Here is a 17,196-nt window from a genome sequence, read left to right on the forward strand (position 1 = left end):
TCTCAGTGCCCGTTGGACACAGTGTTGGATGTCTAAAGAGTATTCAGTGGAAAACAAGAATTTCAATTAGTGAAGTAACATGGTGTACTATACACAATGCAAAATCAGAACTCTCATAGTAATGAAAGTAAAGCACAGGTCAGACCCAGCAACATGCAAAACGTACAACCCCCAACAACACCATGTTAACAATTTTACTTTCGTTTTACAAATTAAATAAAATACTGCCAAATAAGAACAAAGCAATGACTCATGACATTCATTTTTACTGACATATCCACTGATGTGTTTTGTTTGAAGCCAACATCTTTTTCAGTTTCTGTTAAGAGAAAAGTATACTCTCTTCTAAAAATGTCAGATAAAGGAGCACTTCACTCACCTGTTCATCAAGTTTATCCAGGAGGTCTTCCATCTCCTCACCAAGAGCTCCTTCTTAGACCAGTACAGTTTCAGCAGGCCAGGCACAACTTTGTCAAGGGATGCATTGAAGGTCCCCAGGAGGTCTTTGCTTGTGATCCGATGAAATGTTCAGATATCTAAACAATACATTCACCAAAATATTGTCATTTACTCAGCACAGAAAATTCCTGGGTAGCTGTCTTGGACAGTCTGCACCATGTTATATGCCTGACTGTGTTATCAACAGCAAAACCTACTTCAAAAATCTCTCATGAATACGTCTTTTGCACAGGAATAGAAACACCCCCACAAAACCCAGTATCAATATGAAAATACATATTATGTTCTAAGTTGCACCAAAATCTGTGACCAATCAGATTCTGTGACCTGCCTTAGTATTCTTTCCCTAACAATCTCAGACTATAGAAGTCCTATTTCTAGCACAAAAGAAAAAAAATACATGCTAAGTCAAAATTATGAGATTGCCTTTCTGTTTCACAATTTCGATTTAGCATGGAGACTCTTTTCTTGTACTGGCAGAAATGTTCAGGGTAAGGATTTCAATATAACACTGGCAAGGGCCTTGACTGGAGTGGTAGCACAAGATAATAAAGTTGGCCAATGCATTACCCCAGCAAATACCGTACTGCTTCAATATAAGTATAAATCATGCCCAATTTGAATAATAATTAAATTATAAATAAATTAGGACAGTCTTACCTCCTCAGAGGAAAACAGCGCAGGTCATCTCTCCTGGACCTCAGATACCATAGGTTGACACTCCACGACCTCTCTCCGCCTGAGAGAAAATGTTTGCAATAATGAAACATTTCAATATAATGTAGAAAAAAACGAAAAAAAAAAAAGTTACGGATCGGACTCCCGATCCTTACTGCGCATGTGCAAACTCGGACCATACAGATCGCGTCTACCAGTGGAATTGTACATAAAATCAATACTCCACCAACAAAAGGCTCTCAAAACAATACAATACTTTCCACAGCTTTGAAGGATGGGTCAGGTGTATCCTTCGTGGCCCACCCTATGCCAGAATTCAGCGCGCGGCCCAGCCGATTCTAGTTTCAAACAATGGCGGCAGCCACTTAGTTTTAATATTACTCTTATTACTCTTTCTGGGTCACAAAGTAAACTTTTAAGGTATTTTCAGGCGAGAATGTAGCTGTGTAAATTTCAAATATCTGCTCAGTTTATCAAGACAACACATTTTTGCAAAAATGCTTCTACGTTTTCGGAGACGTCTGTTACCACCAGCTTCGATAGCTAGCTGGGGATTCAAGGCTCGCTAGAGCAGCGAGAACAGCGAACTCCTGGCATATCATTTTCAACCCCTGCGCGGTCCTTCGCTAGCTTAAACATGATATATAAGTCCCTTAGATGACTTAAATATGTTATTGTTTGGCTTTTTTCAGTGCTTTACTCGTTCCACCCTCCTGGGTCCTCAGGAGGATGCAGCCTAGCGCTTGTAGAAAATCCTAATAACAGATGTCGTTAGCTTACCTGCTAGGGCAAATGGCGGCAGCTCCCGCACCTGTCCAAAAAATGGTCAAATAATACACTCCAACTTCAGACCAGGTAAAATCCGTAATGGTCGAAAAATTTTAATTTTCATCCAACTTTGGCCACGTTTGTTCAAAGTTTCTTAGCAGGTTTTCAGTTCAGAACACATCGACAAACCACTATCACACAGTCTGCTCAGACTCGTTTGGTCTAGTTCAAACTTATTCAGACCACGACGTGTGCCAGTCACCTACGGGGTTTCCACGGTTCCCAACTCGACTCAAAAATCTACTCAAAAGTTGATAATCTTTGTTATGCTCGCTAGAAAATCTTAGTTAGGACAACAATGGAAGAAATTTGTTGGGCAGACAAGCTATTTTAGGTTGTAAATGGAAAGTTTTATTTCTAAGTCAGTTTAATTTGAAAACTTTACTCAAATCAACAATTACTAGTTATCGTTTTTACAGTGCAAGGTTAAAAGGAAGAGAATAGATGGATGTAAAATGTTAAAATTTTAAACCTATCTGGTTAAGTGAAGTTCACTTGATTGGTATATGTTCAGATTATACCAAGCAAAAGATCCTTAATGCCTACTTATTTAAATAAGTAAACCTCTGATTTGATATTTTTCAGCTGCATTTTACTCAAAATTATTGTTTCAGGTTTATGAGGGCAAAGAACCATTTTTTTCAGTGCACTGAGATACATATACTCCCATCACAGCAAAAATTATACAGGTTTAAATTTTTGCTATTACTTGTAGCATGTTATACTATATTAGGGTAATGTAAAACTGTTTGGTTTTCATCTCTTCCACAGCTTTGTACTTAAATCACTTTAAGGACAAATCGATAACTGAGGTTTTTGCAGATGAACAACACCTGCGAAACAGTGATCATTCATCCACACCAAAACCAAGGATTTCACCAACAGAAGCAAATACATTTACTCCAACAAGCACTCCGACAACCAGCTCCAACAGAACAGAGGAAATTCAAGCAGAAAACAGAACATCAGAACGAATGCAGAAAATAAATTCAACATCAAAAAATGAAATTCTAAATCTAACCACTGCTAATTTTACACACATGACTGATCTTCATGAACGTACCCAAATCAGCCCATCACCAAATGCAACCATAAGCCAAGCACTATCAGAACATAAAATTCTAACATTGACAACCCTAAAAAATGCAACCATTGATAATCTACATGCAAACATATTTTCAGCTACCATTGTAGCTACACCTAAGCTGTCAGAGCACATAGATAACAGCACGGCCAACAGCATTCCACATTTATCACAAACGGATGTCATGTCAGCAAGTACATTCCAAACAAGACAGATAGAGGAGACAAACCCGGCCTCAAACATAATAAAAAATATATATAACAAAGTCACTGCTGATTCGGTAGTAAACATATCTTCTTCAACATTTGGAGGGTCTGCTTCATCTGTAATTCCAGCAGAGACAGAGGTAGCTACCACACCAAAGACAGCTGTAGATTCAGAAAAAACATTAACTTTAAACCTCAGAATGACAATACAAACAAGTTCCTCCCAACAAAAGACATCAGCAGAGAACATCACTAAATATACGCCATCCTCAGAAACTGGAAATCCCTCTTCTACAAAGCAAAAAACCACCTCTCAAATGCAGAATTCAGAACCGATTACAACACACAGTTCAACAGCCACAGTTTCAGGATCAACAGCTGCACTAAATAGAACTAGTTCAGTTAAATTAAATGTAAGATCAGACCCAAATCAAGTGACTCCCTTCATAAAATCTGTCTCAACAACAACATCAGCCTCACCCCCAAAAAAATCATCTGTGGAAACAGCAAAAGAAACAGGCATCACATCAATAACAAAGCAAATTCCTGAATCGACAGCAACATTATACTCCAATAAAGTAACAAACACAGCACCCCTGACAGAAAGGTCGAATAATAATGTGACAATGGGAACCAAAGCTACAACATCAATAGAAACAGAGAACGAATTTGTAACCACAAACTTATCTTGGACATGGGAGGAAACTACATTGGCTAAAATAGCAGACTCAGACAGGAGACAGCAAAGTTTACCATCTGAAGAAACACCAGCACCAACACCAGCTCAGACTTTTCTAAGAACTACACCAAGGAAAACTCAGAAAAATGCAACAGCAGGATCTACCGTCACATTTATGCAAAGTATGACCAACTCGCTGATACATGAAAATACAGATGTAGCTACACCATCAACTATGGTGACCAAGGAGGAAGGTAGCAGTATTGATCGGTTTACACAAGAATTGACAAAATCTGCAGGATCTGTGACAACTACTTCAGTAACAGCAACTCAGGCCATGCCATCTATAGCAAAATCAACCACGACACAAAACACTTCATTGGAAACATTTCAGAGTACACCTGAGGGAACAACGGAATCACCAACACGTATGGCTTTTCTAACAGGCTCTACCACATCAGAAATGGCACCATCAAAAACAAATGAATGGTATACAACTTTAAATCATTCTGCTGGATCAACAGATGATAACAGTTCCACATCATCACATGGTGAATCAGTGACCAACACAATAACGCAAACTACAACAACTTCAGTTGCAACATTACAGGGTTTATCATCAGTCTTAACTCCAGCAGCAACACAGTCAGAAACTCCAGCAGGAGCAACACCATCAGAAACAGCCAAATCAGTGGCTTCACTAATGTCAAAGTCAGCAACATCTACAACAGAGCCATCCACAGGTGGAAATCAAACCTATGGCTCCTCAACAAGCCGACACACAACACCAACAAACAGTACATCAGGTTCTATTACAGCGGGAGTGACAACCCAAACTGCAGGATCTGTGGACACACTGGCCATTACAACTCCCACACAGTCTGGTCCACTCACAGCTGATATACACGCATCTACAACAGCCCTTACATCAACACAAATGGCAGCCTCTATTACAGCAACACCAACTGAGCCTATAGCATCTACAAAGGAAAGCGTCACCACAACAAGGCAGACAACATCACACACAGAAACAGGATTCACAACACCAACAAAAACCACGGTACCAACATCAGTGGACCAAGGTAACACAACATCCCTGACATCAAACTCAACCCCAACATCATTTCAAACCACATCAGATCAAAGAACCTTATCAGGAAAAACACCATCAGGGCAAAGTACAGGTGATGAAAAAACAAACATGCAAACAGAAACTTCTATTTTAAAATCAACAGAAATACAAACAGATGTCCCAAAACCAACCTTCACAGAATCATATACAAGTGAAGGCACAACTCTTCAACCACCGGCCACAGCATCCACAAATGTGTCAGCCACATCTGTAACAAGACAAGCAACCAAGGAGGAAGGTAGCACTATTGATCGGTTTACACAAGAATTGACAAAATCTGCAGGATCTGTGACAACTACTTCAGTAACAGCAACTCAGGCCATGCCATCTATAGCAAAATCAACCACGACACAAAACACTTCATTGGAAACATTTCAGAGTACACCTGAGGGAACAACGGAATCACCAAAACGTATGGCTTTTCTAACAGCATCTACCACATCAGAAATGGCACCATCAAAAACAAATGAATGGTATACAACTTTAAATCATTCTGCTGGATCAACAGATGATAACAGTTCCACATTATCACATGGTGAATCAGTGACCAACACAATAACGCAAACTACAACAACTTCAGTTGCAACATTACAGGGTTTATCATCAGTCTTAACTCCAGCAGCAACACAGTCAGAAACTCCAGCAGGAGCAACACCATCAGAAACAGCCAAATCAGTGGCTTCACTAATGTCAAAGTCAGCAACATCTACAACAGAGCCATCCACAGGTGGAAATCAAACCTATGGCTCCTCAACAAGCCGACACACAACACCAACAAACAGTACATCAGGTTCTATTACAACGGGAGTGATAACCCAAACTGCAGGATCTGTGGACACACTGGCCATTACAACTCCCACACAGTCTGGTCCACTCACAGCTGATATACACGCATCTACAACAGCCCTTACATCAACACAAATGGCAGCCTCTATTACAGCAACACCAACTGAGCCTATAGCATCTACAAAGGAAAGCGCCACCACAACAAGGCAGACAACATCACACACAGAAACAGGATTCACAACACCAACAAAAACCACGGTACCAACATCAGTGGACCAAGGTAACACAACATCCCTGACATCAAACTCAACCCCAACATCATTTCAAACCACATCAAATCAAAGAACCTTATCAGGAAAAAACACCATCAGGGCAAAGTACAGGTGATGAAAAAACAAACATGCAAACAGAAACTTCTATTTTAAAATCAACAGAAATACAAACAGATGTCCCAAAACCAACCTTCACAGAATCATATACAAGTGAAGGCACAACTCTTCAACCACCGGCCACAGCATCCACAAATGTGTCAGCCACATCTGTAACAAGACAAGCAACCAAGGAGGAAGGTAGCACTATTGATTGGTTTACACAGGAATTGACAAAATCTGCAGGATCTGTGACAACTACTTCAGTAACACCAACTCAGGCCATGCCATCTATAGCAAAATCAACCACGACACAAAACACTTCATTGGAAACATTTCAGAGTACACCTGAGGGAACAACGGAATCACCAACACATATGGCTTTTCTAACAGGATCTACCACATCAGAAATGGCACCATCAAAACAAATGAATGGTATACAACTTTAAATCATTCTGCTGGATCAACAGATGATAACAGTTCCACATCATCACATGGTGAATCAGTGACCAACACAATAACGCAAACTACAACAACTTCAGTTGCAACATTACAGGGTTTATCATCAATCTTAACTCCAGCAGCAACACAGTCATAAACTCCAGCAGGAGCAACACCATCAGAAACAGCCAAATCAGTGGGTTCACTAATGTCAAAGTCAGCAACATCTACAACAGAGCCATCCACAGGTGGAAATCAAACCTATGGCTCCTCAACAAGCCGACACACAACACCAACAAACAGTACATCAGGTTCTATTACAACGGGAGTGACAACCCAAACTGCAGGATCTGTGGACACACTGGCCATTACAACTCCCACACAGTCTGGTCCACTCACAGCTGATATACACGCATCTACAACAGCCCTTACATCAACACAAATGGCAGCCTCTATTACAGCAACACCAACTGAGCCTATAGCATCTACAAAGGAAAGCGTCCACCACAACAAGGCAGACAACATCACACACAGAAACAGGATTCACAACACCAACAAAACCACGGTACCAACATCAGTGGACCAAGGTAACACAACATCCCTGACATCAAACTCAACCCCAACATCATTTCAAACCACATCAGATCAAAGAACCTTATCAGGAAAAACACCATCAGGGCAAAGTACAGGTGATGAAAAAAACAAACATGCAAACAGAAACTTCTATTTTAAAATCAACAGAAATACAAACAGATGTCCCAAAACCAACCTTCACAGAATCATATACAAGTGAAGGCACAACTCTTCAACCACCGGCCACAGCATCCACAAATGTGTCACCCACATCTGTAACAAGACAAGCAACCAAGAAGGAAGGTAGCACTATTGATCGGTTTACACAAGAATTGACAAAATCTGCAGGATCTGTGACAACTACTTCAGTAACAGCAACTCAGGCCATGCCATCTATAGCAAAATCAACCACGACACAAAACACTTCATTGGAAACATTTCAGAGTACACCTGAGGGAACAACGGAATCACCAACACGTATGGCTTTTCTAACAGGCTCTACCACATCAGAAATGGCACCATCAAAAACAAATGAATGGTATACAACTTTAAATCATTCTGCTGGATCAACAGATGATAACAGTTCCACATCATCACATGGTGAATCAGTGACCAACACAATAACGCAAACTACAACAACTTCAGTTGCAACATTACAGGGTTTATCATCAGTCTTAACTCCAGCAGCAACACAGTCAGAAACTCCAGCAGGAGCAACACCATCAGAAACAGCCAAATCAGTGGCTTCACTAATGTCAAAGTCAGCAACATCTACAACAGAGCCATCCACAGGTGGAAATCAAACCTATGGCTCCTCAACAAGCCGACACACAACACCAACAAACAGTACATCAGGTTCTATTACAACGGGAGTGACAACCCAAACTGCAGGATCTGTGGACACACTGGCCATTACAACTCCCACACAGTCTGGTCCACTCACAGCTGATATACACGCATCTACAACAGCCCTTACATCAACACAAATGGCAGCCTCTATTACAGCAACACCAACTGAGCCTATAGCATCTACAAAGGAAAGCGTCACCACAACAAGGCAGACAACATCACACACAGAAACAGGATTCACAACACCAACAAAAAACCACTGTAACAACATCAGCGGACCAAGGTAACACAACATCCCTGACATCAAACTCAACCCCAACATCATTTCAAACCACATCAAATCAAATCAAGAACCTTATCAGGAAAAACACCATCAGGGCAAAGTACAGGTGATGAAAAAACAAACATGCAAACAGAAACTTCTATTTCAAAATCAACAGAAATACAAACAGATGTCCCAAAACCAACCTTCACAGAATCATATACAAGTGAAGGCACAACTCTTCAACCACCGGCCACAGCATCCACAAATGTGTCAGCCACATCTGTAACAAGACAAGCAACCAAGGAGGAAGGTAGCACTATTGATCGGTTTACACAAGAATTGACAAAATCTGCAGGATCTGTGACAACTACTTCAGTAACAGCAACTCAGGCCATGCCATCTATAGCAAAATCAACCACGACACAAAACACTTCATTGGAAACATTTCAGAGTACACCTGAGGGAACAACGGAATCACCAACACGTATGGCTTTTCTAACAGGCTCTACCACATCAGAAATGGCACCATCAAAAACAAATGAATGGTATACAACTTTAAATCATTCTGCTGGATCAACAGATGATAACAGTTCCACATCATCACATGGTGAATCAGTGACCAACACAATAACGCAAACTACAACAACTTCAGTTGCAACATTACAGGGTTTATCATCAGTCTTAACTCCAGCAGCAACACAGTCAGAAACTCCAGCAGGAGCAACACCATCAGAAACAGCCAAATCAGTGGGTTCACTAATGTCAAAGTCAGCATCATCTACAACAGAGCCATCCACAGGTGGAAATCAAACCTATGGCTCCTCAACAAGCCGACACACAACACCAACAAACAGTACATCAGGTTCTATTACAACGGGAGTGACAACCCAAACTGCAGGATCTGTGGACACACTGGCCATTACAACTCCCACACAGTCTGGTCCACTCACAGCTGATATACACGCATCTACAACAGCCCTTACATCAACACAAATGGCAGCCTCTATTACAGCAACACCAACTGAGCCTATAGCATCTACAAAGGAAAGCGTCACCACAACAAGGCAGACAACATCACACACAGAAACAGGATTCACAACACCAACAAAAACCACGGTACCAACATCAGTGGACCAAGGTAACACAACATCCCTGACATCAAACTCAACCCCAACATCATTTCAAACCACATCAAATCAAAGAACCTTATCAGGAAAAACACCATCAGGGCAAAGTACAGGTGATGAAAAAACAAACATGCAAACAGAAACTTCTATTTTAAAATCAACAGAAATACAAACAGATGTCCCAAAACCAACCTTCACAGAATCATATACAAGTGAAGGCACAACTCTTCAACCACCGCCACAGCATCCACAAATGTGTCAGCCACATCTGTAACAAGACAAGCAACCAAGGAGGAAGGTAGCACTATTGATTGGTTTACACAGGAATTGACAAAATCTGCAGGATCTGTGACAACTACTTCAGTAACACCAACTCAGGCCATGCCATCTATAGCAAAATCAACCACGACACAAAACACTTCATTGGAAACATTTCAGAGTACACCTGAGGGAACAACGGAATCACCAACACATATGGCTTTTCTAACAGGATCTACCACATCAGAAATGGCACCATCAAAACAAAATGAATGGTATACAACTTTAAATCATTCTGCTGGATCAACAGATGATAACAGTTCCACATCATCACATGGTGAATCAGTGACCAACACAATAACGCAAACTACAACAACTTCAGTTGCAACATTACAGGGTTTATCATCAATCTTAACTCCAGCAGCAACACAGTCAGAAACTCCAGCAGGAGCAACACCATCAGAAACAGCCAAATCAGTGGCTTCACTAATGTCAAAGTCAGCAACATCTACAACAGAGCCATCCACAGGTGGAAATCAAACCTATGGCTCCTCAACAAGCCGACACACAACACCAACAAACAGTACATCAGGTTCTATTACAACGGGAGTGACAACCCAAACTGCAGGATCTGTGGACACACTGGCCATTACAACTCCCACACAGTCTGGTCCACTCACAGCTGATATACACGCATCTACAACAGCCCTTACATCAACACAAATGGCAGCCTCTATTACAGCAACACCAACTGAGCCTATAGCATCTACAAAGGAAAGCGTCACCACAACAAGGCAGACAACATCACACACAGAAACAGGATTCACAACACCAACAAAACCACTGTAACAACATCAGCGGACCAAGGTAACACAACATCCCTGACATCAAACTCAACCCCAACATCATTTCAAACCACATCAAATCAAAGAACCTTATCAGGAAAAACACCATCAGGGCAAAGTACAGGTGATGAAAAAACAAACATGCAAACAGAAACTTCTATTTTAAAATCAACAGAAATACAAACAGATGTCCCAAAACCAACCTTCACAGAATCATATACAAGTGAAGGCACAACTCTTCAACCACCGGCACAGCATCCACAAATGTGTCACCCACATCTGTAACAAGACAAGCAACCAAGGAGGAAGGTAGCACTATTGATCGGTTTACACAAGAATTGACAAAATCTGCAGGATCTGTGACAACTACTTCAGTAACAGCAACTCAGGCCATGCCATCTATAGCAAAATCAACCACGACACAAAACACTTCATTGGAAACATTTCAGAGTACACCTGAGGGAACAACGGAATCACCAACACATATGGCTTTTCTAACAGGATCTACCACATCAGAAATGGCACCATCAAAAACAAATGAATGGTATACAACTTTAAATCATTCTGCTGGATCAACAGATGATAACAGTTCCACATCATCACATGGTGAATCAGTGACCAACACAATAACGCAAAACTACAACAACTTCAGTTGCAACATTACAGAGTTTATCATCAGTCTTAACTCCAGCAGCAACACAGTCAGAAACTCCAGCAGGAGCAACACCATCAGAAACAGCCAAATCAGTGGGTTCACTAATGTCAAAGTCAGCAACATCTACAACAGAGCCATCCACAGGTGGAAATCAAACCTATGGCTCCTCAACAAGCCGACACACAACACCAACAAACAGTACATCAGGTTCTATTACAACGGGAGTGACAACCCAAACTGCAGGATCTGTGGACACACTGGCCATTACAACTCCCACACAGTCTGGTCCACTCACAGCTGATATACACGCATCTACAACAGCCCTTACATCAACACAAATGGCAGCCTCTATTACAGCAACACCAACTGAGCCTATAGCATCTACAAAGGAAAGCGTCACCACAACAAGGCAGACAACATCACACACAGAAACAGGATTCACAACACCAACAAAACCACGGTACCAACATCAGTGGACCAAGGTAACACAACATCCCTGACATCAAACTCAACCCCAACATCATTTCAAACCACATCAAATCAAAGAACCTTATCAGGAAAAACACCATCAGGGCAAAGTACAGGTGATGAAAAAACAAACATGCAAACAGAAACTTCTATTTTAAAATCAACAGAAATACAAACAGATGTCCCAAAACCAACCTTCACAGAATCATATACAAGTGAAGGCACAACTCTTCAACCACCGCCACAGCATCCACAAATGTGTCAGCCACATCTGTAACAAGACAAGCAACCAAGGAGGAAGGTAGCACTATTGATTGGTTTACACAGGAATTGACAAAATCTGCAGGATCTGTGACAACTACTTCAGTAACACCAACTCAGGCCATGCCATCTATAGCAAAATCAACCACGACACAAAACACTTCATTGGAAACATTTCAGAGTACACCTGAGGGAACAACGGAATCACCAACACATATGGCTTTTCTAACAGGATCTACCACATCAGAAATGGCACCATCAAAAACAAATGAATGGTATACAACTTTAAATCATTCTGCTGGATCAACAGATGATAACAGTTCCACATCATCACATGGTGAATCAGTGACCAACACAATAACGCAAAACTACAACAACTTCAGTTGCAACATTACAGGGTTTATCATCAATCTTAACTCCAGCAGCAACACAGTCAGAAACTCCAGCAGGAGCAACACCATCAGAAACAGCCAAATCAGTGGCTTCACTAATGTCAAAGTCAGCAACATCTACAACAGAGCCATCCACAGGTGGAAATCAAACCTATGGCTCCTCAACAAGCCGACACACAACACCAACAAACAGTACATCAGGTTCTATTACAACGGGAGTGACAACCCAAACTGCAGGATCTGTGGACACACTGGCCATTACAACTCCCACACAGTCTGGTCCACTCACAGCTGATATACACGCATCTACAACAGCCCTTACATCAACACAAATGGCAGCCTCTATTACAGCAACACCAACTGAGCCTATAGCATCTACAAAGGAAAGCGTCACCACAACAAGGCAGACAACATCACACACAGAAACAGGATTCACAACACCAACAAAAACCACTGTAACAACATCAGCGGACCAAGGTAACACAACATCCCTGACATCAAACTCAACCCCAACATCATTTCAAACCACATCAAATCAAAGAACCTTATCAGGAAAAACACCATCAGGGCAAAGTACAGGTGATGAAAAAACAAACATGCAAACAGAAACTTCTATTTTAAAATCAACAGAAATACAAACAGATGTCCCAAAACCAACCTTCACAGAATCATATACAAGTGAAGGCACAACTCTTCAACCACCGGCCACAGCATCCACAAATGTGTCACCCACATCTGTAACAAGACAAGCAACCAAGGAGGAAGGTAGCACTATTGATCGGTTTACACAAGAATTGACAAAATCTGCAGGATCTGTGACAACTACTTCAGTAACAGCAACTCAGGCCATGCCATCTATAGCAAAATCAACCACGACACAAAACACTTCATTGGAAACATTTCAGAGTACACCTGAGGGAACAACGGAATCACCAACACATATGGCTTTTCTAACAGGATCTACCACATCAGAAATGGCACCATCAAAAACAAATGAATGGTATACAACTTTAAATCATTCTGCTGGATCAACAGATGATAACAGTTCCACATCATCACATGGTGAATCAGTGACCAACACAATAACGCAAACTACAACAACTTCAGTTGCAACATTACAGAGTTTATCATCAGTCTTAACTCCAGCAGCAACACAGTCAGAAACTCCAGCAGGAGCAACACCATCAGAAACAGCCAAATCAGTGGCTTCACTAATGTCAAAGTCAGCAACATCTACAACAGAGCCATCCACAGGTGGAAATCAAACCTATGGCTCCTCAACAAGCCGACACACAACACCAACAAACAGTACATCAGGTTCTATTACAACGGGAGTGACAACCCAAACTGCAGGATCTGTGGACACACTGGCCATTACAACTCCCACACAGTCTGGTCCACTCACAGCTGATATACACGCATCTACAACAGCCCTTACATCAACACAAATGGCAGCCTCTATTACAGCAACACCAACTGAGCCTATAGCATCTACAAAGGAAAGCGTCACCACAACAAGGCAGACAACATCACACACAGAAACAGGATTCACAACACCAACAAAAACCACGGTACCAACATCAGTGGACCAAGGTAACACAACATCCCTGACATCAAACTCAACCCCAACATCATTTCAAACCACATCAGATCAAAGAACCTTATCAGGAAAAACACCATCAGGGCAAAGTACAGGTGATGAAAAAACAAACATGCAAACAGAAACTTCTATTTCAAAATCAACAGAAATACAAACAGATGTCCCAAAACCAACCTTCACAGAATCATATACAAGTGAAGGCACAACTCTTCAACCACCGGCCACAGCATCCACAAATGTGTCAGCCACATCTGTAACAAGACAAGCAACCAAGAAGGAAGGTAGCACTATTGATCGGTTTACACAAGAATTGACAAAATCTGCAGGATCTGTGACAACTACTTCAGTAACAGCAACTCAGGCCATGCCATCTATAGCAAAATCAACTATGACACAAAACACTTCATTGGAAACATTTCAGAGTACACCTGAGGGAACAACGGAATCACCAAAACGTATGGCTTTTCTAACAGGATCTACCACATCAGAAATGGCACCATCAAAAACAAATGAATGGTATACAACTTTAAATCATTCTGTTGGATCAACAGATGATAACAGTTCCACACCATCACATGGTGAATCAGTGACCAACACAATATCGCAAACTACAACAACTTCGGTTGCCACATTAAAGGGTTTATCAACAATCTTAACTCCAGGAACACAGTCAGAAACTCCAGCAGGAGCAACACCATCAGAAACAGCCAAATCAGTGGCTTCATTAATGTCAAAGTCAGTATTATCTACAACAGAGCCATCCACAGGTGGAAATCAAACCTATGGCTCAACAACAAGCCGACACACAACACCAACAAACAGTACTCCAGGTTCTATTACAACAGGAGTGACAAACCAAACTGCAGGATCTGTGGACACACTGGCCATTACAACTGCCACACAGTCTGGTCCACTCACAGCTGATATACACACATCTACAACAGCCCTTACATCAACACAAATGCCAGCCTCTATTACAGCAACACCAACTGAGCCTACAGCATCTACCACATCAGAAAAAATAGATCTGGTGCAACCGACATCCAGAGCATCAACAGTTGGACTCATTCCATCTACAAAGGATTTATTCACAACATCAGCACAGACTTCATCATACGTGGCTACACCAACAGAAATATCTGCAGCTGTAACTACAAATCCATCATTTTCAGAAGAACTTACCAATTCTGTGACTGCTCACATAATCCCCATGAACTTGAGAACTGCAACATCATCAGTACGTACTCAGAGTGCCTTAATTGATCCATCTTCAAAGCTTGCATCGGTTACATCTAAGTCATCAACAACAATGACACATTCAACTTCGACTTTGCATCAGAATACAAATGTGGCGGCCACTTCAGTGAGTTTATCATCAGACGCGACACCTTCACAAAGAACAGAAACTGCTACTAACGAAGATGCAAATAGCTCTTTCACACCTTCACCATCACCCGTGACTAGAGTTTTTTCAGGTAATATCCCTGCAACAGTGACATTTAGCTCTTTACCATCTACAGTAATGGTGTCTCAAACCACAGCAGCAATAGACTCGAGTTCCTCTTTGGCATCGCCGGTTTCCACAGAGCAATCATCATCAAACCCTGCCCAAGCCAACACAACAGGGCCCCAACTTAACTCTACATCTTTTCCCTCGTCTAGGGCCAACATATTATTTTTTAAGTACACACCCAAGATTGCCACTCTTACCCCTCTTGTCTTTGATTACCCAATTGTGAACCGGATCAGCTTTCCTGCTTCAAATGCTTCAAACCCAGAAGAGCAATCTCAGAACAACACAAATCAGGTAAAGAAAAATGCTCAAACGTGTCCTTTTGACAGGAGGTTTCACCTCTACCTGCTCTTGATGCTTAGGCAAACCATCTTTTCAGTTTAGCTTTCTACTTTAGAAAAAATATGTATTTTCTTTAATTTAATGTGTTTTCCAAAACATCAAACTGAAGTGTACTTGCCAAATTAGCAAAGAACTTACTTTTTATATTTTTCAGGTTGTGCATGTATATTAATATAAGATGTTTTATGAAGTCTCTAATACAACCATATTTAAACATTAAAAAATGTAGGAAGATTTTATTTTTTATGCTGTACTAAATGCTCTTTCTTTTAATTCCACTCAGGCAGGCAGCACCTAACTCATAGTCACCTGATGGTCCCTGCGGAGAGCAACAACACAGAGAAAAATGTGTCAAAGACTGTAAGAAAATATGTTGTATCAGGTGACGTAAAAGAAAAAAAAATACTCTGCTCTCAGCTTGTCTCGATCTCAAATGTCTGTGACAGTGAAAGACCTGGTTCTGCAAGCTGGATGTTATTTTCATTAGCTCACCTGCCCATTGATGTGAAGCAGACTGTTACATAGATTAGATAGGCCGATATTCATCATATTACCAACACCTTCATGGCATTACAAGACTTGCAAGATTATACAAAAGTTATTCAAACTCTAAATGATTATCAGGTATCGCAAGAAGTGTGAGAGTTTCAAAATTAACCCTTTCATGCATGAATTATGACAACCTCAATAAGGATGTTTTTCTTAAGTACTTTTATTCATCTTTAGGCATGAAAAAAACATTTTTGAACTTCATTTTTTTAAAGAGTTTAAGTTTATGTCCACTTAGTGCACATAAACTTAGTGTATGTATACTTGCACATAAACCACTGTAGTGGTTTATGTGCAAGTATACCATCAACACTGACACAAATACAAGAAAACAGCCTTTGAATATCTGTCCACTAACGTGACCACTATGCATGAAAGGGTTAAAGCCCATATATCACCTATGTAACATGTGTCCAGCTGCCTCTGTGACACAAAGAGACCTGGTGATTGGCACAGTCTGGACATTGCAGTAACATTTCAAAAAAAGTGTGCTAAATCTGAATGATAATAGTTTTTCTATATCTAATTAACTATCCTTTGGCCACCACTTGTTTGGATGTATGAGTGCTACTCCGGAAACTGAATGTCTGTAAGTATTTTGGACTATCAAAAAAAAAAAATCTATGATATTAAAAAGACCGTTTAAAATCTCTTTCTTTCTCTCTTTCTTTTGGGCAACATATACTACTTCTGGTATAAATGATGGTAACTGATGACTGACAAGAGCAATCAGAGAGACATTGTTGTCTGTGGGAGAATTCACAACAAGTGATGCATTTAAAATTATATAGCATTCATTAAGCTCTCTGGTGGGGGAAGCCAAAGAGACTCATCATAC

General features: G+C 40.9%; 2 protein-coding genes and 1 long non-coding RNA gene across 3 annotated transcripts; 2 read left to right on the top strand and 1 right to left on the bottom strand.

Moving 5' to 3' along the window:
- Positions 1-481: 481 nt before the first annotated feature.
- On the bottom strand, positions 482-2,174 carry LOC116333187. The gene is made up of 3 exons (XR_004200436.2): positions 1,918-2,174; positions 1,120-1,198; positions 482-536 (listed from the first exon to the last, which is right to left on the bottom strand). It is a non-coding gene; the product is annotated as an uncharacterized LOC116333187 (long non-coding RNA).
- A 10,199-nt stretch (positions 2,175-12,373) lies between these two features.
- On the top strand, positions 12,374-14,060 carry LOC120434861 (mucin-5AC-like; the record flags this gene model as incomplete). The annotated part of the gene is made up of 1 exon (XM_039603370.1): positions 12,374-14,060. A coding segment is annotated over exon 1 (1,608 nt), but the record flags the coding sequence as incomplete, so codon positions are not given.
- LOC116333179 (cell wall protein DAN4-like) lies at positions 14,061-16,987 on the top strand. The gene is made up of 2 exons (XM_031756363.2): positions 14,061-15,761; positions 16,093-16,987. Exons 1-2 carry the CDS (start codon positions 14,067-14,069, stop codon positions 16,105-16,107), a joined length of 1,710 nt encoding a protein of 569 aa, XP_031612223.2. The 5' UTR covers positions 14,061-14,066; the 3' UTR covers positions 16,108-16,987.
- Positions 16,988-17,196: the final 209 nt, after the last annotated feature.

The sequence above is a fragment of the Oreochromis aureus genome, linkage group 3 (assembly GCF_013358895.1).
Source record: "Oreochromis aureus strain Israel breed Guangdong linkage group 3, ZZ_aureus, whole genome shotgun sequence".
Lineage (NCBI taxonomy): Eukaryota > Metazoa > Chordata > Actinopteri > Cichliformes > Cichlidae > Oreochromis > Oreochromis aureus.